Raw genomic sequence first — 20,997 nt, 5'->3', positions numbered from 1 at the left:
ACAAATCTTACCTGCTCATCTTTCCCACTCATTTCCCTTCCCCTTTACGTCTAAGATTCATAGTGGATTGAGAGGCCCCTGTGTCCATCAGGAGAGGCCTCCTCTCAATGCAGACCCACCCTGAATGTTCTCAAGGGCTGCAGTGTGGTGGGTCCCTGGTGTGATGGGAGCTGTGACAGCCCTGCCAATCCATGTGCATCAAGGGGTTGACTTGCTGGTCCTGAGGGTGCTGCTGTCTGTGCTTGCAGTGTCCTTGTGCCCTGCAGCTGGAGCCCTGGTTCCTTGCCAGGGGCTGTTTGGGTGGGCTCTCCCCTGCCGAGGAGGGCAATGCCTCTGCCAGGTGCCTGTGGCCGAGCCGTGCCCTGGGTGCTGGGGTCCCCTTGGGCCCTGGGGTTGATCCCTCAGGGGTTGTAGGAACTGTGCCCTGGCCTTTGCCTTCAGCTTGGCCTTTTGCTGCTCCCTTCTTGCATTCACCTGCTGTGCCTTTGTGCCCAAGTGCTGCAGGGCCTTCTTGTGCCCCTCCTGCAGCCCCCTCAGTGTCTGTGGGTGCTTGTCTTGCTTTACAAGAGAGGTGTCTGCTGGGGAAGGCAGAAAAAGCCTCTCTTGGAATGGAGAATGCAAAGCGCCTCCCTCTTAATGTTTAGACTAGTGAAATCAAAGGGCTCTTAGGCAAAGATATGGGAATAGGAATACCAGTTCTTTACTAGTGTGTATAATAAAGCAAACAAACACCAACAGCTGCAGCACTGACAGCAAACAGAGCCCGGACCCAGTCCCGGCCTTTGGGCTGCAGCGCTTTGCCCTTGGGTGCAGTTCCGGGCACGGCCGGCAGGGGCGCTGGTGGCTCCCGCGGGGCGGGGCAGCGCATCCCTCCCATGGGAACCTCTCTAAACAGAAATAGAGCAATCCCTTCATCTAACTCTTTCACTTTTTTACCTTCTCTAGCCTTTCTCCCGTGTTTTGGGAAAGAATTTGGAGAGGGCTGCCTTTTAACTGTGCTCCTAGTGTTTCGATAAGGTGCTTTTTCTAGAGAGAGAGAGTTTCCCTGAACAGCCGGAGCTGTGGTTACCAAGGGGATGTAACTCAGAGCAGGACGGGGTCAGGGGAGGATATCCCGCCGAGGCTCGGTGGGAGTGTGGGCAGGGTCTGCTGCTGGAATCGGCAGAGGGGGATCTTCCCGTGGAGCCCGAGGCGGAGCGTGGGTAGCCCCCACATGGCTGATGGCGGCTGATCCGGCAGCTCCCGGCAGAGCAAAGGCAGGTGGGAGAGCCCGGCAGCAGCGGCGGTGCCCAGCGCAGGTGGCACGGGCAGGGCAGCCGGGGATGGGATGGCTGGGACCCCCCCTGGGTGCGGTGGGCGCGGTGACCTTGGAGCAGGCAGCAGGACAGAGCAACCCCCATCTTCCCCAGCATGGCCGGCAGAGCGGCCGCGGGCCAGGCAGTGGGAGCAGGGCACACAAATTGAGCGACAGCGCCGGGGCAGGTGGAGCTGCCCTGGGCAGTGAGGCGGCACCTGGGATGGAAACCGGGGCAGGCGGAGCTGAGGCGGGCAGCGATCCGGGACCCGGGACAGGCGCCTGGGCCGCGAATGGAGGGGGCAAGACCTGCAGAGGATCCCACTCTCTTTATGATTTTTCCTCCTGTTCCCTTCCCTTTCATTTCCCCTTTTCCTTGTCTTGTTTTTCTCGGGGCTTTCTGATACTTCAAAGATTTTTATTCATCTAAAATCTCGTGTCTAACATATGGCATATTCTCTTTCTTCTAGATTAAATGGTATTTTTTTACCAATAAATTCAGAGCCTTGCAAATCTAAAGTTGTGCTTTGATACTTTTTAAATGGTCAACGAGCTAACTCATGACCTCCTAATGTTGTTTGTTTTTCTCATCACCTTTTTATTTATCCTTTGGCAAATTAAGCATCTTTCAGTTATTTGCTTGGCTACTCTATGAATCCCAATGCACCCTTAGTTTCTTTAAAAATGATCACAGAAAGCTTGAGTACCACCGTGCGTTTTCTGATGCATGCCTTCTAATATTTTTCTAGTGAGCACATTTTATTGAATCATTGTCTTCCATCAAGAAGTTTCCATTTCCCTGATTTATCTTGTTCGCTTCCTGTCTTGTTTAATTCTTTTTTCTTGGCTTCCCTAAACGTTAGAATTGCCAGTTTTTCCTTGTTTGGAGTTAGTATTAACATAACTCTTTCAGCTCTATTTTCTGCTGCATACTTAGCTTTGTGATCTGCCAAATTATTTCCTCTTCTTTCTGGGGTCTTTCCCTTTTGGGGTTCCTTAACATGTACTATAGCTATGTCTTTTAGGTAATTTTAATGCCTCTAAAACCTCTAAAATAAGTTCCTCATGTACTAATCCTTTTCTTCTTGAATTAAGTAATCTTTTTCCTTTCCAATTTTTTTAAAGGTATATACTACTCTAAAGGCATACCCTGAATCAATATATATAGTTCCTTTATTTTGTGTTAAATATTCTAGTGCTCTTTTTAAAGTATATAATTCACAAGTTTGAGCTTACTAGTTTAAGGTTAATTTCCCTTTTTCCATCAGTTTGCATGTTTTTCCCATCGACTACTACATACCCTGTATTTTCTCATTTTGCAAGGAGTTGTATCTTTGTTAGCTAACATAACACCCAAAGGACTATTTTTTTTCCTTTTTTTCCCCTGTATCCAACTTACTGGTTTTCTGTGTCATTTTTCAAGATCTTATCTATTAATCTTATGCCTCTGTTTTTCACGTTCACTAACAACCTAAATACCACTTTTCTTTCAACTACACACACAGAAATAAAAACCTTTTTGCTCACACTACTTTCAGTACAATACACCTCCCTCCAAGGAGATATAGTGAAGCTTAAAATACAGAATCTACATTACCTATATTTTCGTTCATACACATTCACTCACTTTTATTTCCCATTCTCTCCCACACATTCTTTCCCACCCTCAGGACACAGAGTGGATCCCTGTTGACAGAGAATTGCGGGTCCCTGTGGCCCCCCCTCACCTTGGGGTGGCCTCTGGGTCTCAGTATCTCCGGGCCTCCTGGGAGGGCCCTGACTCTGCTGCCTCCGGTGCCGTTCACCTGTGAGGCTGATTTGTGTGTCACTCACACTCTTTAGCCATGGCTCCCTCACACGCCCTGGGGACAATGGCCCGTTTGCAGGTCACCTGTACCTTATGCCACAGCCCCCACACACCCAGGAGAACAATGGCTCATTTGTTGGGCACACACTCCTCTTTCCACAGCCCCCCTTCCCACCCACCCGGGAAGCTGAGGCTGATTTTGTGTGTGACTCACTCTCACACACAACAAGGCAACAATAAGGTACCTTTTGTTATAAATGATCAAATCGAGAGCCAAACTTATAGGAAAATGTAGCAAAGATTTATTAATTTTCCTGCAAGTCTAAAGTTCGGTCATCTACACTACCACAGCCAAGGGTCAGCGTCGAGCCCGGGTTCGGTGCTGGGTGAACACGGATCTGAGCTCCGAATGTCAGAGTCTCCCCCTGTTCACAAATGCTGCCTGACGCAGTGAGTTCTTTTACAGTTTAATCTGCTCGAGGCAGAGATGACCGAATGTTCTTTGTGTCTCTTCCCATGCATAACCATGTCTTTACCTGTGCAGAGGTGGACAAAGACTCAGTCCCGGTGTCTGATGTTGTCAGTAGACTCCGGGGAAGTCAGCATTCACATGCATCAGGGTGGCGCTGTGGATCATTGTGGTAGCTGTAATCTTCGAGGCGTTAATCACTCTTGGCTGGACCTGGTGACCCGGGGAAGCCAGCGATTATCGCCCTGGAAGCTTCTATTCTTTCATTAAAAGCCCCGATGTTTATCTCAACCAAGTCCAGGAACTGGATGTATATGAATAAGACACTGCTCCTGGCCAGGATGGTCAGAGACTTAGTGTGGAGTTTACAATATTTTATACAATTAATAGCATGAATTATCTCTACCATACACTTTCACATCACCTATTACAAGTTTTGGTGTTTCTGGTCAGTCCTGGTGCTCTTGGATATCCCTCAACCCAGCTGTGCTGTCCAACCCCAGATGCTCTTGAGCATATCCTCAATCCGGCAGAATTTTGCTCAACGGTGGATGCTCTTGGAATGTTAATTCCTCAACCCAGCAGGTTTTAATTCTGGATGCTCTTGGGCTGTCTCATCCCTTAAACCAGCAGAATTTTTAGGGTTCCCTTTTGTCCCGTTTCCTAGTGGATTGGGCTCGGAAACTCCTCTGCTCCCTTCCTCCGTGGGGTCCAGCCCCTCTCTGAGACCCAGTCCCAGTTACCCCGGGGGATTCTCTCACTCCTGTTAACATTCACTTCGTCTCTCTCCTGGCCACTTAACGCGGGAAGTCGGAAACGCAGCGTGGGAGACTCCAGCACTCACTTGGCAGGTCTGGGACAACCAGCCCTCCTCTCATTCACACACATTCATCCCCCTGTACCTGCCCCCCTGAGAAATACTTACCAATCCCTTTTCCCAGGGGTCTTCATGCACATTACTACTCTTAGGGGGCCAATTACCGTGGTTCTAGGGAGCCTTTTCCCTTCTCTTTGTTTTATTGTCTCCTTTTGTCAACCATAACCTGCGTCTGTCGGTCACTCCAGGGGAGACAGAGCGAGATTGCCAATGGGGCAGGGCGAGCCTTCCCCACTCTGACTTTCCTAAAGCACCGGCTGCGAGGTGTCAGTTACCATCCTCTGCTACCAAATTGTGAAAAACGCCAATCAATTGCTTTTAAAATTCTAAAACCATAATAGTAATAAAATGGGTATGAAAAATAGTAATACAATTAGAGTAATCACAGTTTGGAGAAATCGAATTCGGACAATATGAGACAAGAAATACCAAGAGTTATGGATGTCCGGGTACCTTTTTCTGGGCAGCACAAGCCTGAAAAAGGACACCTGTTAACACAGGATTAACCATTAAAAACAATAGCCTGTTGCATATTCATACACTTCATACATGATGCATAAATTCCATTCAAACACAGGATTCTGTCTGGTCAGTGCCAGCTTCTGCCTCTGAGTCCTAACAGCGCCTTTGAGGCAGGAAGAAGTTCATTTCTTCTGAAAAGAGGGCAATAAATTCTTTTTCTCTGAAAGATTTAGGTATCCTGTGGCTGCTATCTCGCTGCAAGTCCTTTCTTTAAAAGAAGCCTCTTACCAAGCATAGTTTCTATTTTAACATTTTTTAATAACCTAAAACCATATTCAACTCACTAATTAAGAGAATTAATACAGCGTTACTTTCTAACACAAGACATATAATATTCATTTTAATATTTGGGATAACTCAATCACAAAATATGCGTTTTTTACAAGTATAATCCCACTTACTTCCAGTCTCTCCCAGTTTGGTCCCAGCTGTCTCCAGCATGGTTCCAGTTGCTTCCTCAATCAACTCAGTGAGTCCCAGTATGATGCCATTTGCTCCCAGTTGCTCCCAGTCAGGCCCAGTATGGGGGATGATGTGCAGGGAGTGCTCACTGTGACACTCAGTTCCTCCCAGTATTAGTCCAGTCCCTCCCAGTATGATCCAAATATGAGCCCAGTGTGCTCCCAGTCTCTGCCAGAATAAACCAGTTTTGCTCTACATGGTTCCAGTTCCTCTCTTTCACCCTCACTTTCCTTCCAGTCACTCCCAGTATATCCCAGGGTACCCCAGTTCCCTCCACCATCTTTCCAGTTCCTTCCAGTATGATCCCATTTGCTCCCAAGCACTCCCAGTCAGCCTCAGAGTTGTGGCACTCACTGCCAGTATGATCCCAGTCACCACCAGTATGATCCCAGTTCATCCCAGTACAAGCCCAGCAGTGTCCAGTCGCTGCCAGCATGCACCCAGTCACTCCCTGTTCTTCTGAGTTGCTCCCACCATGATCCCAGTTACTCACAGCTGCTCCCAGTCATCCTCAGCATATTCCCAGTCACTCCCACTGTATCCCATTTGCCCCTAACATGGTCTCGGTTGCCTCCTGCAGGCTCCTGCTCACTCCCAGTATGATCCCAGTGTCCATCAGTGCGATCACAGTCTGCCCTGGCATGGCAATATGATCCCAGAATAATGTCAGTACAAACCCAGTACAGTCCCATCATGATCTCAGTACGATCCTAGTATGATGTCAGTACAAACCCAGTACAGTCCCAGTATGATCCCAGTATGATGTCAGTACAAGCCCAGTACAGTCCCAGTCACTCCCAGTATGATCCCTGTCCAGCCCAGTCCCTGCCAGTGCTGCCACTGCTGGGATCCCCCAGCCCTGTGTGCGTTCCCCCCTGGCGGATGTGCCGAGAGGAGCCCCAAGGGCTGGCAGTGGCCAGGCAGGGTCCCCAGCAAGGCCCAGTTTGGATGTGCAGCCCCCAGTTTGCCCAGTTTGCCTCTCCTTTGGCCCGGGCCGGGTTCCCCCCGCCCGCAGCGGCTGGAGCAGCCGAGAGCCCCGCGCTGCCCATCCCGACCTGTCCCGGCTCCATCCCCGCTCCTGCCGCGGGCTGCGAGGGCTGCAGGAACAGGGCACCGAAGGTGTGGCTGCTGCTGGGGGAGGAGGAGGATGGAGGGAAGGGCAGAGAGGGAGGCAGGGAAGGGTGTTATAAATGGGAGTGGACAATCTGCCGAGTGAGTATAATCAGATTAAGAATTTTTATTGATTACAGCAAGCAAGGCAAAAAGCAAATCAGCGCTGGGCGACAGGGGAGTCTCCGCTCCGCCAACTGCCGCCCGCTTCTGGTATTTCGTGGGGTTTATATACAGTCCTGCTTCCGGGTTGGCGTGTCTTTCAGGGTAGTACTCTGTGCGTTCTCCTCCTGTTGCTAGGTGGTCGTAGTCTGCCTCCAAGTGGTCCGAGGATTAAGGCTGGTAGTCTTCTTCTTGCCCCATGGTCAACCTTTCCTTAGTTGGTATGGTTGCGCTGGTTCCTGGAACTTTAGCTTACTGAGCAGATAAGCAAATATTGTGCTATCAATCATAGCAGGCCCACTACCCGTGTCAAGGGCCTCGCCCCTTACTCCTCGGCTGACAATAGGCACATAGCTATGTATAGTTACACATTGCTTATTTAGCCTTTCAACATATTAGCTTCTAACATTTTGCAGTTTAAGCCTTATGACATTTATTTTGCAGTATATTAGCCCGTTATATTCATCTTGGAACATTCTAGCTTGTTACATCTTTCATTGCAGTTTTTCTATTATTGGCTTTTCCCCTTTACATAGTCTTTAGCAACTTGATGAACAAACTAAGACATTAACTCATTACAAAGGGGGAAGAGGAGGTGGGGTTAGGGAGGAGGAGCAGGGGGAGGGATGGAAGACAAGGGATGAAGGCAGAGAGCAGCAATGGAAGGAGGAGAAGGAGGTGGGGTTAGGGTGGAGGAGGAGATGGGATGGAATGGGAGAGATGGAAGAGGAGAAGGAGGTGGGGATAAGACAGAGGGGGAGGAGGAAGGGGGAAGGAAGAGGAGGAGCGGGAGGAAGCTGAGGGACAAAGGCAGATCGAGGCTGAGGCTGAGCTGAGGGAACCACGCGGTCGATCTCTGCCTGAATTCGCAGCCCCCACCTGTGGGATCATCGCCCCCCCAATCGCACCCATGAGCGGGGAGAGGGAGCTCGGCCAGATATCCCTGTGGGTCCCTAGGTTGGGGTTTTGGGGGATGTTTGGAGAATGAAGAAGTCCAAGGCTGAGCAGAAAAGGCCCCTTGGGGGGACATCAGGTGGTGGTGGTTGCTGGCAGAGGCAGCCTGGAGGAGCAGAGCCCTGTGTCCCCCAGGAGCCCAAAGGGGGGAGCCCAGAGAGGGGGGAGCGCCGCCATTGGCGGGAGCCTCAAGAGCCTGGAGAGGGGCAGGGGGGACTCCCTGGAGCCGCTGCAGCCCAGAGCAGAGAATGAGGGGAGAAGGGAGCCCGGGAGCCCAAACAGCCCCGGCATCCCGAAATGGGGAGAGCGAAGCAGGGGGAGCTTTTGGCATTGCTGGGACTGCCAGCAGCCTGGGCAGGGTGGACACCGGGCACAAGGGGGACCCCCAATCCAAGTGTTACCCCCAACAGCTGGGACAGGGGGGAACCTCCTGAACACCAGAGAAGAGGGGCCAGGGACAGGGAACTCCTGGGAGGCTTTTTCAGGGCTGAATCTGGGTGTTTGGGAGGTTTTTCTGGAGCCCAGAGTGCCAGTGACTTGTAGAGATGGACTTGGACAGAGGCACCTTCAAACTCAATGTGCTCATCCCTTGTTTTCCCCAAACCAGGATTTCCCATTGGCAGCTCCTGGGAGGCTGCGAGGAAGAGGAAGATGCCCCAGGAAAATGAGGCAGGTGAGGAGGAAGTCAGTGTGTCTGGAATGCTTGAAATCAGATGGTTTTGAGAAAGCTGCAAAAGACAAACCACAGAGACAGTAGAACTGATTTGAGCTTTGTAGCAGGCAATAGATTTATCAGCAGAAAAATTATATAAGAAGTGGAAAGTAAGGAGAAATAGAACAATGGTCTGTGCATTAACACTTATCTAGAATAACTCCCTAACCTGCGGAAAAGTATATCTAGCAAGATATTAGGAAGTTCCAAGCTTAGTACTGGAGCTCTGTGCATTGTTTTTTAAGGCTTACAAGCAGGTATTGTACTTGAAATAAGCAAGCAATTTTTAACCCTCAATGTGATTATAGTGCTTGGATAGAACTACTGTCAATATGCTTTTGCTTTGTGTGATTGGTCAAAAACCTTTTAAAGTAAGTTTTAACATGAAGTCCTTTGCTACCTGTGAAGTGAGCTACAGGCATCTTCCCATTGTCATAACCAAGTAATGAGACAGATAGTTGGAAAATAACACAGCTCAGGACGCATTCCCAGCAGTCCAGTCCTGTTTGTGATTTGTGCACAGCCCCGAGCTGGCGATGAGTGCCCCTTTCCCCTCTGTGCTGCTCCATCTCCCAGCCCAGCACGGCCCCGGCTGCAGCTCAGCCCTGGGGGGATCTCCTTGCCCTTGCCTGTGGCACGGAGGCAAATCCCATCCTGTCCTTGTCCTTCCTCCCCCAGAGCAGGAGCTGAGCATGGAGAGCAGGGAGGACAAATGCCCGCGGCAGAACCTGGTGGAAGAGGCCGTTTTGAGCGGCTCCACGGCGCAGGAAGCCAACGGGGAGGAAAAGCCCCGGAGATGCCGCACGAGGAGGAGCTGCAAATGCAGCCGGCGGGGATCTGAGGGGGAAAGAGCCAGCCTGGGCCGGGAAGGCGGCTGGAGACGGAGCCAGAGCTCGGAGCTGGTGCTCCATGAGCAGCTCCATGATGGGGAGAAGCCCCACACATGCTTGGAGTGTGGGAAGAGCTTCAGGTGGAACTGCAACCTGATCATGCACCAGTGGATCCACACTGGGGAGAAGCCCTACAAGTGTGGGGAGTGTGGGAAAAGCTTCAGCCGGAGCTCCAGCCTGATGAAGCACCGGAGGATCCACACTGGGGAGAGGCCATACAAGTGTTCTGAGTGTGGGATGTGCTTCAGAGAGAGCTCCAGCCTGATCAGGCACCAGAGGATCCACACTCGGGAGAGGCCCTACGAGTGTTCCAAGTGTGGGAAGAGGTTTAAGACCAGCACCCATCTCTTCCGGCACTATCGGATTCACACAGAGGACAGGCCCTTCCAATGCCCCGACTGCGGGACGGGATTCAATGACAACTCCACCCTTGTCACCCACCGGCGCATCCACACAGGGGAGAGGCCCTACGAGTGTGATAAATGCAGGAAGAGGTTTCAGACCAGCTCCATTCTCCTCCAGCACTATCAGATTCACACAGAGGAGAGGCCCTTCCAATGCCCCAACTGCGGGAAGGGATTCAAGCGCAACTCCACACTCGTCACCCACCAGCGCATCCACACTGGGGAGAGGCCCTACGAGTGTCCTCAGTGTGGGAAGAGCTTCTCCAGCAGCTCTCACTTCACCGAACACCAACGGAGGCACCACTAAGGGAAGCCCTGCGAGTGCCCCAAGTGCGGGCAGAGCTTCGTGCGCTGCTCCAGCTCCTTCCCCCACTGGAGGAGGCACTTTGGGCACAGCCCTGGTCACTCACATTCCCTGTGATCCATGTTGACAACACAGCTGGCTGCTTCTACTTTTTGTTTGGCCTTAATTTTCCTCTACTTCACCTTCATCCTTTAAAAACACCCAAAACTGGGTTAAATGAAGGAAATTGATCGAATATATCTGAAGTTCCATAATTTCTCAGTTGTTTTAGAGGGAATTTAGGATTTGGGGACACGTTCTGTGTGGAGTGCTGCTGTTGCTAAGAGACAGGAATTTGAATCTCACCCTTTGTGTGTTGCTAAGAACTCCTCCCCTGACCCAGACCCAAACCCCAACTCCACCCTTGGGATACCCTGTAAAAACTCCACGGCCCTTCTTGTGCCCTGTCTTTGGGTGGTAAGAAATGGATTCCCAAAGGATCAGCCCTATTCCTACTGGATTGCAAAGGATCAGCCTCATTTTTCACTGAATTCCTCGAGGATCAAGGTTTTCCCACTAGATTCTAAGAGGATCACCTCTTTTCCACTGGATTCCCAGGGGATCAGCCCTTTTCCCACTGGATTCCAAGGGATCAACCTTTTTCACTGGATTCCAAGAGGATTCTGACTCTGTCAGTGTTGTTTTTTTGTTTGTACTACTGCATTCGTATTTTTAATTTTTCCTAATAAAGAACTGTTATTTCTACTCCCATATCTTTTCCTGAGAGCCCTTTAATTTATAATTATTTTTATTATTATTATTATTATTAGTAGTAGTAATCAAAGGATGGGCCATATAAAATAGGTCATGAAATATGTAAATGAGTATGGTTAAGCATGAGGGTCTATGAATATGCAACAGGCTGATGTAATCAAGCCAGAATAATTAAAGGGTTGTCCCCGAAAATAACTGGGGCGTCTTGGTGGCCATAACAACCTTTGCTCGAAGGTCCTTGTCTCCCATGACATCAGCCTGTTGCATATTCGTAGACTCTTTGCATATCCATAAACTCATTTACATATCCTAGGAACAAAATTGGCTTCATCCTGTTTGGGGCCCCCCCCTCGTCCCAGCTCAATTTGGGGTGTCCCATCCCTCTCCCAGCTCAGTTTTGGGATCTCATACCCCTCCCACCTCAATTTGGGGTCCCATCCCCTTCCCAGCTCAATTTTTGGGTCCCAACGGTCTATTCCCCACTCTCCCTCCCCTTTCTGATCATTCCCCCAATCCCCTCCCCCGCGTTTGGTTTTGGGTGCTCCAGGCACCTCATGCTCCGTTTTGGGGTCCCAACCCCATTTTGGATTAATTTGGGGTCCCCAGCCCATCCCCAGGGTCACCTTCCCCCCCTCCCCAAATCCGTTCCTGGCAACTGATGAGTCATCAGCGAGACACTCTCTGATTGGATGGAAATTACCCCGCGCGGTCTCTGAGTATTTACCGCAGTGAGAGGCCTTGGTCTGTGGCTGGCAAGTGATGAGTCAAAGTCGGGCCGGGCGCTGATTGGCTGAAAGTCACTGAGAGGGGCCAGTGCTCTGAGCTTGTGCCCAGCAAGTGGATCGTCATTAGTGCTGCGCGTTCTGATTGGTCGGGATCTGTTTTGGGGTGGGGTTGGGAGGAACTGGGGTTTCTTGAGGTTTCTTTGGGTTTAATTAGGGTTGGTTTGGGGTTTATTTGGGGTTATTTATGGACTAATTGGGCTTTATCTTGGGTTTTACTTGGTTTATTTCTGTTTATTTGGACTTATTTGGAAATATTTGTGTTTATTTGGAAGTACTTGGGTTTGTTTTGGTTTACTTGGGTTTTTTTGGAATTACTTGGCGTTCTTGGGGTTAATGTTATTGTATATGGGTTTTTTTTAGGAGTACTTGAAATCATTTGGGGAATTTTGAGTTTAATTTGGTTTTTTTCGTTTGTTTTTTTTTTTTTTTTTTTGGGGGGGTTTATTTGGGGCATTTTCTGGTATTGTTTAGGGTTTTTTGGAGGTTCTTTGGGTTTATTTCGAGTGTTAGGAGGTTATTTAGGTTATTTGGGGTCATGTGGGGTCAAAAAATCCGTCAATGTTTCTCCTGCAAAACACGGGAATTTTTCCTTAAAAATCTGAGAGTGTTTCCCCAAAAAACCGGGAATGTCCCTTAAAAATCCGTGACTTTTCCCAGTCAATAGTGACGTGCCCCGCCCCAAAGCATCCAATCACCGCCCTTCATCTCCCAAATTAACAAATCATGGTGCACCCTGCCCCAAACCAACCAATCACCGCTGGCCTCCAGTCAGCAAGTCCCGCCTTCTTTGCCTTTACCTAACCAATCACCGGGCGCCTCCCCTCGGCAAAGCCCGCCTGTCCCGCCCCATCCTGTCAATCAGCATACCCACTACGAAACCAACCAATCACCGGGCGACTCCCATCAGCAACTCCCGCCCTCCCCGCGTGTGCCCCCTTCTTCTTCTGATTGGGCTCAGTGTGTAGCACACAGCAAACAACAGCTGTGAAAACAGCAACTGAACACTGTGCTCTGGGGTCTCTGGGCAGGGGTCTTGTGGCATGTGACTTTCTCCTACAGAGGAGATGGGGGGCGGGGGTCTTCTCTTCAGTGGTCCTCAAATGACAATCGTGAGGCAGATGAGGGAAAATTCTGACAGACTCTCCCAAGCCACCACCCTTTGTCCCCCTCACTTTTCCCAAACCCCTCCCCATCACCCCGAATAAACGGCCCCGGGGCCAACTGGGAAGCTTTATTGGGAGCACTGGGAGCAGGCACTGGGCGGGGGCAGAGCGCCAGCGGGGCTGGAGGGGACACGGGACCCCCCAAAATCAGCGGAGCGGGGACGGAGCGGGGGGTCCCGGCCGGGCCCGAGCCCACGGGGAGAGGCTGCGGCCGCTGCCGGCTCAGGAGCTCTGTGGGCAGAGAAAAGGGGGTGACACCGGGCTGGGGCCCCGGCGGGAGCGCACACGCTCCGCCACGGCGGGGACGCCACCCCCGGCACCCGCCCTGACCTTCTTGCGCAGGGAGAAGCCGAGCCCCAGCGCCAGGAAGACGAAGCCCAAGACGAAGCCCCCGATGCCCGTCAGCATCTTGCTGCGGGCGGCGTCCGGCGGCATCTCTGGGGGGTCCGCAGGGCTCAGCACCCCCAAAACCTCGCACCGACACCCCGAGCCCCTCCCAGCGCCCTCCCTGTGGCCCCCAGCCCAGCCAGGACCCCCTGAAACCTCCTCCCGATCCCTTTTTGTCCTGGCCAGGAGCCACCAAAGCCCCTCCCGTCCCTCTCAGCATCCCACAGCCCCCTCCCAGGTGTCCCCAGCGCCCCAGGACCCCCAAAGCCTCTCGCAGTCAATTGGCAGCCCCAGCAGGACTCAGCCAGAGCCCTCCCAGTCTGTGCCCAGCACAACCGAGCTCATGGCGAGCCCCGCTTTGCCATTGCCGATCTCCTTCCAGCCCCTCGGGGCTCACTGCGATCCCTCCCAGTCACACCCAGCACCCCCAGACTCCCTCCCAGTGCCCACCACGACCCCCCCAAGCCCATCCCACCCTCCCCACCATCCCCCAAACCCCTTCCCAGCCCTTGCCCAGCCTCTCTCCCAGTTTCAGCCCGGCTCTCGCCAGCTCCCTCCCAGTGGCTCCCAGCACAGCCCAGTGGCTCTGCCAGCGCCCCCAGGGGCTCCCCCGTACCCCAGTGCCGCCTCAGGGGCTGCTCCAGGCTGACGTGCTCCACCTGGCAGCTGTAGCTGAGCCCGCGCCGGGGCGGCGTTTCCAGCAGCACCAGCAGCTGGTGGGTCCAGTCCCCGTTGGGGACCACGTCGGTGGCCACCACGTGCTCCGAGAGCTCCTGCTGGCCCTGGAACCACCTCACTTGGATGGCAGCAGGGTAGAAATCCATCACGGAGCAGAGCAGGCGGCCGGGGCCGGGCTGGGAGCTCGAGGGGGGCACCAGCGAGATGGACACGCTGAGGGATACTGGGAGAGAGAGAGAGAGAGAGCGGGGACACACTGGGATCAGCTGGGGGGCACCGGGAGAGAGAGGTGAGGGCTGGGCTGGAGGGGGACTGGGAATGCACTGGGAAGGACTGCTGAGGGATTGGGAGGGACTGGGAGGGAGTTGAGTGGCACTGAGAGGAGTGTGAGGGGATGGGGGGCACTGGGATAGAGGGTGTAGCTCTTGGAGTGAACTGGGAATGAACTGGGAATAGATTGGAAATGGAGTGGGAGGGACTGGGGATAGCACTGGCCATGGTCTTGGAAGGACTGGAATAGCACTGGGAGGGATCTTGGTGGCACTGGGAGGAACTGGGAATGAAGTGCGCGGCACTACGAGGCCGAGTAGAGCGCGGGGCACTCGACGCTGCGGATCTGCCTAACAACAGATGAGTCATGAAAGAGATGAGATCTCATTGGCTAGCAAGCGTTAACTTCACGCGTCGCTGAAATGGACGCGCGGGGGGGCACTGAGAGGGACTGGGATGGACTGGAGGGAATTAGGAGGGTCTGGAGGCCCCGGGGATGGGCACAAGGAGTGCTGAGGGCTCGGGGCTGATTCCCAGGGAAGTTTTGAGGTGCTCCAGGGTCATTGGCCGGGCAGGGCCCGAGGGGACACGCTCTGCCCCGCGCTCACCTCGGCGCTCCGTGATCAACGGAGTGGACAACTTGTAGTTGTACCGGCAGAGCCAGTCCACCGTAGTCCGTGCGTCCTCCATTATGGCCGGGTCGCTGTTCATCTCCCTCGCAAACCTCTCCCCAAAGGGAGTGAACCCCACGTAGTGCCCCACGTCGCTGTCGAACATCACGTGCGGCAGCCGATTATAGATGCCCCTCTCCACGAACTTCACCTTCTCTGTGCCGTTAGTGAAGTAACACTCGGACTTTAAAATCAACTGGAACACGCCTGTTGCAGCACACAGCTCAAGCGGTGCCCCCTCAGCACCCCCCAGCAGTACCCCTAGAGCTCCGGGGGCCACCCCGGATCCCCGCTCCGCACCCCCTGTGCCCCACGGCTGCCATGGGACCCTCCTGCCCGCGCTGCCCCTTCCTCTTTGCCGCCCTTCCCCCATTTCCCCTTCAACACCCTCTCCCCTCCCACCTCCGGCCGCTCCCAAATCAATTTTGGGGTCCCATTTCCGCATTCTACTGCAAATGCGCCATTCCCAGCCCCCTCTCTCACCGATTTGATGCGCTCCCTCCCCTTTTCCCCCTTTCCCCACCCTCTCCCACCCCTCCCTCCCCTTTCCTCCCCCCACCCCTCAGCCCCTCCCGCTCTCCCTTTGGGGGTCCCCTCCTCCTCCTCCTCCTCCTCCTCCATTCCGGGCGCCCCCTTTTCCCCCTTCTCCCCCCTGTCCCAGCGCCTCCCGCCCCCCGCTCACCCGAGAGCTCCGCGCCCGCAGCCGGGGGGGCTCCCAGCACCACCAGTGCCACCAGCAGGGCCCCAGCTGCCGCCCCTCGCCCCATGGCCGGGGCCGGGCAGGGAGCAGCAGCCCCAAAGCAGCCGCGCTGCGCTGGGAGCGCCAGTCCGGAGCAGGGCGGGCTCGGCAGCGCCGCGCGCTCTCATTGGCTGCCGCCGCTTGGGGGCAGCGATCGGCCACGGGCTCTGCCCGGCAACCGAAGAGGCAATCCAACGCCCCGACCTCTCATTGGCTAAGCCGCCTCCTGCCTGCGCTCCCATTGGCTGAGGCCTTTCCGGGACGCTGCAGCCCCGGGCTGGGGGTTTTTTGGGAAGGGGAAACCTTGGGGCGCTGGGCAGGTGGGAGCTCAGGTGAGCCCAGCAATGCGTGCCCAGGTGCGCGGCATCTCAGGGCTGCCCGTGGTGAGCGGTGACGCTGGCCCGATGCCAGGCACCCCCAGAGCCGCTCTGTCCCTGCCCCCCGCAGCCGCACAGGGACAGAAAATGGAACCGAGGGTTCCTGCATAGGGACAAGGACTGGGAGAGATCCCTCAGAAAATCCCACACGGGCACAACAGATCCGGCCTGGGCACACGGAGGGAATTTATTACCAACCAAATCACAGCAGCACAAGGAGAAGGGAAAGAAATCTCTCCAACACCTTCCCCCTATCCAACACAGATCAGCCAGAACAGGGGTCACCAGGGCTCTGCCCAATGGGGGTCACTGGAGATCATCCAGCGTGGATCCTCCCTTGGGGGATGGAGCTGGAGCAGCGCACGAAGCTCTTCCCACACTCGGGACACTCGCAGGGCCTCTCCCTGGTGTGGAAGTGCTGGTGAGTGACGATCTCTGAATCCCACCTGAAGCTCTTCTGATATCCAAACACTCCTAGGGCCATTCCCCAGTGTGGATCTTGTGGTGCTTGCTGAGGTCAGAGGTCCCACTGAAGCTCTTCCCACATTCCCCAAACTCACAGAGCCTCTCCCCAGTGTGGATGTTCAGGTGTTCCATCAGGGTGGAGCTGGAGCTGAAACCCTTCCCACATTCCAAGCACTTGTGGGGCTTCTCCCTGCCATCAGGCTTCTCCCCCAGCTCTGAGCTCTGGCTGCATCTCCGGCCGCCTTCCTGGCTCAGGGGGGCTCTTTCCTCCTCACACCTCCCTGGGCTGAGTTTGCAGCCCCTCCTTGTGAGGGATCTCTGGGGCTTTTCCTCCTCCTCCATCTGGCCACAGCTTGGGAATGACAGCCCCTATTTTGGGGGAAACCAAGTTGGGAGCGCCTTGGAGTAGAGGCTCCTCCTGGCAAGGTCCATCTCTGGAATTCAGCAGGAGTCTTGTGTCCATGAAAATCTCCACACATCAAGATTTAGCCTCAGAAAATTCTCCCAGGAGTTCCCTATTGCTGATCTCTCCACTTTTGGGGTTCCACAGGTTTCCTTTCCTTGGGATCACAGGGGTCCAATGGTTCCTGTTGCCTTCTATATCAAGGCAGGCGACCTGGTTCTGAGGTACAGCTCGACAGCCCACTCTCCAGGGCCGTTCGGGCCAATGACACACGCAGACACCAATGTGGTGGACGGTCAAATGGCCTTTATTACTTCTTCTCTTGGGGTCTTATAGTCTTGGGGGTGTCTATGTCGAAAGGGGTTTGTCTTCCTTATGTATGGTTAGTAGGGAATGGAAAAGTACTGAGTAAGGAGTAGAGAGTTGCTGACTTCACAGTTAGTGGGGCAGCACTCCTATTTTTAGTGGGGCCACATTCCTATTGTTAGTTTCTTATCTATGAGTAACTGAGGGTCTTATCTACGGGAAACAGAGGGTCCTGGCTTTCCGTGACATCGCGACAATCTTCCACAGCGCCTCTTCCCTATCTACCACAGGTTCCAGGGGTTCTTCATTCTCCGACGTCCTGCTTAGGGATGATCCAGGGGCTTTTGGGGGTCCATGGGGGCCCTTCTACCCTGATGCTCTACTTTGAGGTCCCAGGGATCCCAGGGATCCCTCCTCTCCTGGCTCCCCCCCTTTCCAGTCTGCCGGGGTCCCCCAGCTCTGGGATCGCCCCTCTCTGCTCTCCCCACTCTGGGGGTCCCAGGGGTTCCCCTCCTCTGCTGTCCCGGGGGTCCCCAGGACCAATGTCCTCCCCTGCCCATACTGGGCAATGGCCATGTGGGCCCCCAAAGATCCCCCAAGGGGCTCAGCTTTGGGCTCCTGCAAGATACAAACCTACACACACACAGAGAAAAAAACCTCCCAGGGACACCAGATGATATTTGGGGTCAATTTCACAATCTGCGAGCTCCAAACACACCCCAATAAATAACCCTCACAGGGAGCCCCCTGATGGATTTGGGACGAGCTCCCCCTCCCCGCTCACCTGCAGGGCGAGCTGGGGGCGATGGTTCTGTGGCTGCGGCCACAGGGGGCACTGAAACCTCCTGTTCCTCCTATTCCTGCTCCTGATCCTCCTCTTCCTGCTCCTCCTTTCCCTCTCTCTGTCCCTCCTCCTCCTCCTTCCTAACCCCACCTCCTCCCCAGTTCCTGCCTTCTGTGTATTTAGAGTGGGGAACCTTGCTTGTTTTTAGAACTAGAACAAAGATCCCAGACGGAACAAGGCTTGCTGCTTTTAGTCAGAAGTATCAGTGACTAAAGGTCACTTTTCCTTTGGTTTGGTGCCGTCCTTGTTCCTCCTCAGTGTTCAGGCTGGGCTATGGGGTGTCCTTGTTTGCTTCATTTTCCGAGTTCCTCTTGCACCCTTTGGGCCATAGGCTGTGGCCTGAGAGGGTTCTTTGTGCTCCTTTGTGACACAGGAGAACCTTCCAGGCGGTTTCTGCGTGAGCTGCTGCTGGGATGTCTCAGGAACAGCGCCACGTCCCGGTGGTTTTTTCGTTGCTGTGGGACACGGAGGCCTCAGTGCCCAGAGTGGCTCTGGGCTTGTTGCCGGAGGATCCTCCTGCCCGCGGCATTCTCAGCAGCCAGCCCAGCCCTGACAGGTGTCCTTCTGTGCTTGCAGGTGTTATGTTTGCCCAATTATCCCATCATAAAAAAAACCCAAACAATATTTAAGGTAGCAGCAATTTTAATTAAATAGTTTAGCAAATATATAAATAAGGGATAATATGGTTCAAATAATAATGCATAAGCAAAAACAACCACGGGGTATGGATGGCAGGGTTCAATGACCCTTGCCACTTCACGTACAAGCTTGCCAAGTGAAAGTTGCCCCTTATATGCCATATGTCAATGCCATCTTCTCCTATTTTTGATTCATCACTTTTATGTCTCCGCCCTCCTCACCACCTTTACCACGCTTGCGCCACCACTCGGTTTGGTGGTCGCACAAGTCTTTGGGGGTCGTCACTGATGAAGGCCGTATAGTCTTCTTCATTGTCCTTTAATTCACCTTTGGGTTACACATACGCACCAAGCCAGCATAATGTAAGCAAAAACTAACGTATTACTACATTTTAGCATCAAAGCAATAAATCTCTTATAGCGGGCATTTTCCTGGGACCCAACCAGATGTTCACTTCTCTCAGTTAATTTTTAGTAACTGTTATCTCTTGCTTTTTCCTCCTATCCTTGAACATCTGCCAGAAGAGGGGTGTAGAGCCCCTCCTCTCCCTTTCTTCTTTGGCATTACAACTTTTTAACTTTTTAACTTTTTAAAAAGTTTTAAACTGTTTTATTATTTCCAAATATTAATTACTGTATCAATATTGATTACTGTTTCAATTTTATCAGGACGAATCACACCTATTTACCACATTGTTCTCTCTCAGTGTCTGCAGGGCCTAGATTTCCTCCATTCCAAGAGGGTGATCCACAGGGATCTGAAGAGCTCCAACATCCTCCTGGGCACGGATGGCTCTGTCAGGCTGGGTGGGTGTTCCTGGCAGGCACGGCGCTCCCGGGCTGCGGGTGTGGGGCTGCTTCCCAGGGAGGGCCAGAGCCCCAGAAGGGCTGCTGGGGGCACTGCCCGGCCCCGGGTGCCAGCTGAGAACGGCTGCCCCTGCAGAGAGCTCAGCAGAGGAGCAGGGTGCCAGCAGTGCCTTTGCTCTGCCTGTGGCCCTGCCAGAGGGGCAGCAGTGGGAATCTAAAGCTGCAAGGGAATCAGTAAAAGCCACTGCATGAAAGCTGAGGGTTTCTTGAAGGGTCCAGTTCCATCTTTCCTTGGCTACAGCCCTGAGGGCTTTTCCAGCTGACTTCACTACTGCACTCTCAGACTGAGAGTGGGGAGTCTTGGTGCTTGGTTTCCTCATTGCAGCTGCCTTTGACAGGGTTTGTTTCTGTCCTCAGCTGATTTTGGCCTTTGCGCTCAGCTCAGCCCTGAGCAGGACCAGCGCAGCTCCATGGTGGGCACTGCTCACTGGATGGCCCCAGAAGTTGTGACCAGATCTCCTTATGGCCCCAAGGTGGACATCTGGGCCTTTGGCACTGTGACCATCGAGATGGTGGAAGGAGAACCTCCTTACTTCAGGGAAACGGCGGCCATGGTAAGAGGCAAATTCTCCAGGAGCTGCAGAGGCCTGTGAGCACAGGGGGACCCTGCACTGGGAGCAGCAGCTGGAGGTTTCTGCACATGGGAAGGGAATTCCCAGAGGACTCCAGCCCCAACACAGAAGAATATTCTTCAGTCTCCAGCAACAATTTGCTTTGGGATTTATGTTGCTGCAGCTCATCTAGCTGTGAGGATGACCTGAAAATGTGAAGCAAGTGCATCAGGTCTAATGTTACCTTGCAAGAAAACCCCACATCAACCCCACATCCCGCCCCCAAATCCAACAAGATTTCTGCAGCAGTTTCTAAAAGAGTTTTGTGAGATGATTTCCCCCCTGATTCTTCTCACTGGGAAACTTGTTGAAAAAATGAAGATGATTGTTTAACATCCTCATAGTCTAACATATTTCTTTCCTAGTCCAAGCTACTTTTTCTGTGTCACCAAGCCTGAGCTTTCAGCATCACAAACCTCCTGTTTCTTGCCTGGCAGTTTCTGGGATGGGGCATCAGGAATGCATTTACTTGAGTGTCAGTGGCACTGCAGAGATGCACTTGATGTAAGAATCCTCTGAAATAACACAGGCAGACCACACTGACTCTGGAAAATGGCCTGTAAATCTGGTGTCCCCATTTGGAGAAGAAAAATGGGCTATTTCTGATGGAGGTTCCTACTGACAGAGTCAGCCAATGGAACTGGCACTCAAGGCAAGATCATTTGGATGTTGCAGTGGTTGTGGCAGCCCCAGGGTTTGGGTTTTTTGGCTGGCATAGCAAAATGAGCTCTGAGCAGCATCTGTGGCAGGGAGGAAAGTGCCCCTGGAGCTGGGGCTGAGGCCCTGGGGTGGATGCGAGCCCGTGTGGGTGTGAAGGGAGCTGCCAGAGTGCTGAGTTTGCTTTCCCTGCAGGCTCGCGCTCTGATCCGGCAGAACGGGACCCCGCAGCTGCAGGAGCCCCGGCGCCTGTCGGCTCTGCTGCGGGACTGCCTCGAGTGCAGCCTGGAGCCGGACGAGGAGCGGCGCTGGGCTGCCCAGGAGCTGCTGCAGCTGAGGGCCAGGGGCTGCAGGGGAAGCAGCAGCGCCAGGGAGGGGTTTTCTTGTGGGGCCCCCTCCGACAGTCTCCAGTCTGG

At 53.5% G+C, this 20,997-nt stretch overlaps 1 protein-coding gene and 1 pseudogene across 1 annotated transcript; both read right to left on the bottom strand.

Moving 5' to 3' along the window:
• The window catches only part of LOC134432688 (zinc finger protein 883-like), a 133,096-nt pseudogene extending 116,822 nt beyond the window's left edge, over positions 1–16,274 (bottom strand).
• On the bottom strand, positions 12,859–15,456 carry LOC134432820 (class II histocompatibility antigen, B-L beta chain-like; the record flags this gene model as incomplete). The annotated part of the gene is made up of 5 exons (XM_063181734.1): positions 15,357–15,456; positions 14,612–14,881; positions 13,672–13,956; positions 12,999–13,105; positions 12,859–12,897 (listed from the first exon to the last, which is right to left on the bottom strand). Coding segments are annotated over exons 1-5 (786 nt in total), but the record flags the coding sequence as incomplete, so codon positions are not given.
• Positions 16,275–20,997: the final 4,723 nt, after the last annotated feature.

This window comes from Melospiza melodia (assembly GCF_035770615.1).
Source record: "Melospiza melodia melodia isolate bMelMel2 chromosome 7 unlocalized genomic scaffold, bMelMel2.pri SUPER_7_unloc_1, whole genome shotgun sequence".
Taxonomy (NCBI): domain Eukaryota; kingdom Metazoa; phylum Chordata; class Aves; order Passeriformes; family Passerellidae; genus Melospiza; species Melospiza melodia.
This window is presented reverse-complemented; position numbering and strand designations above follow the sequence as displayed.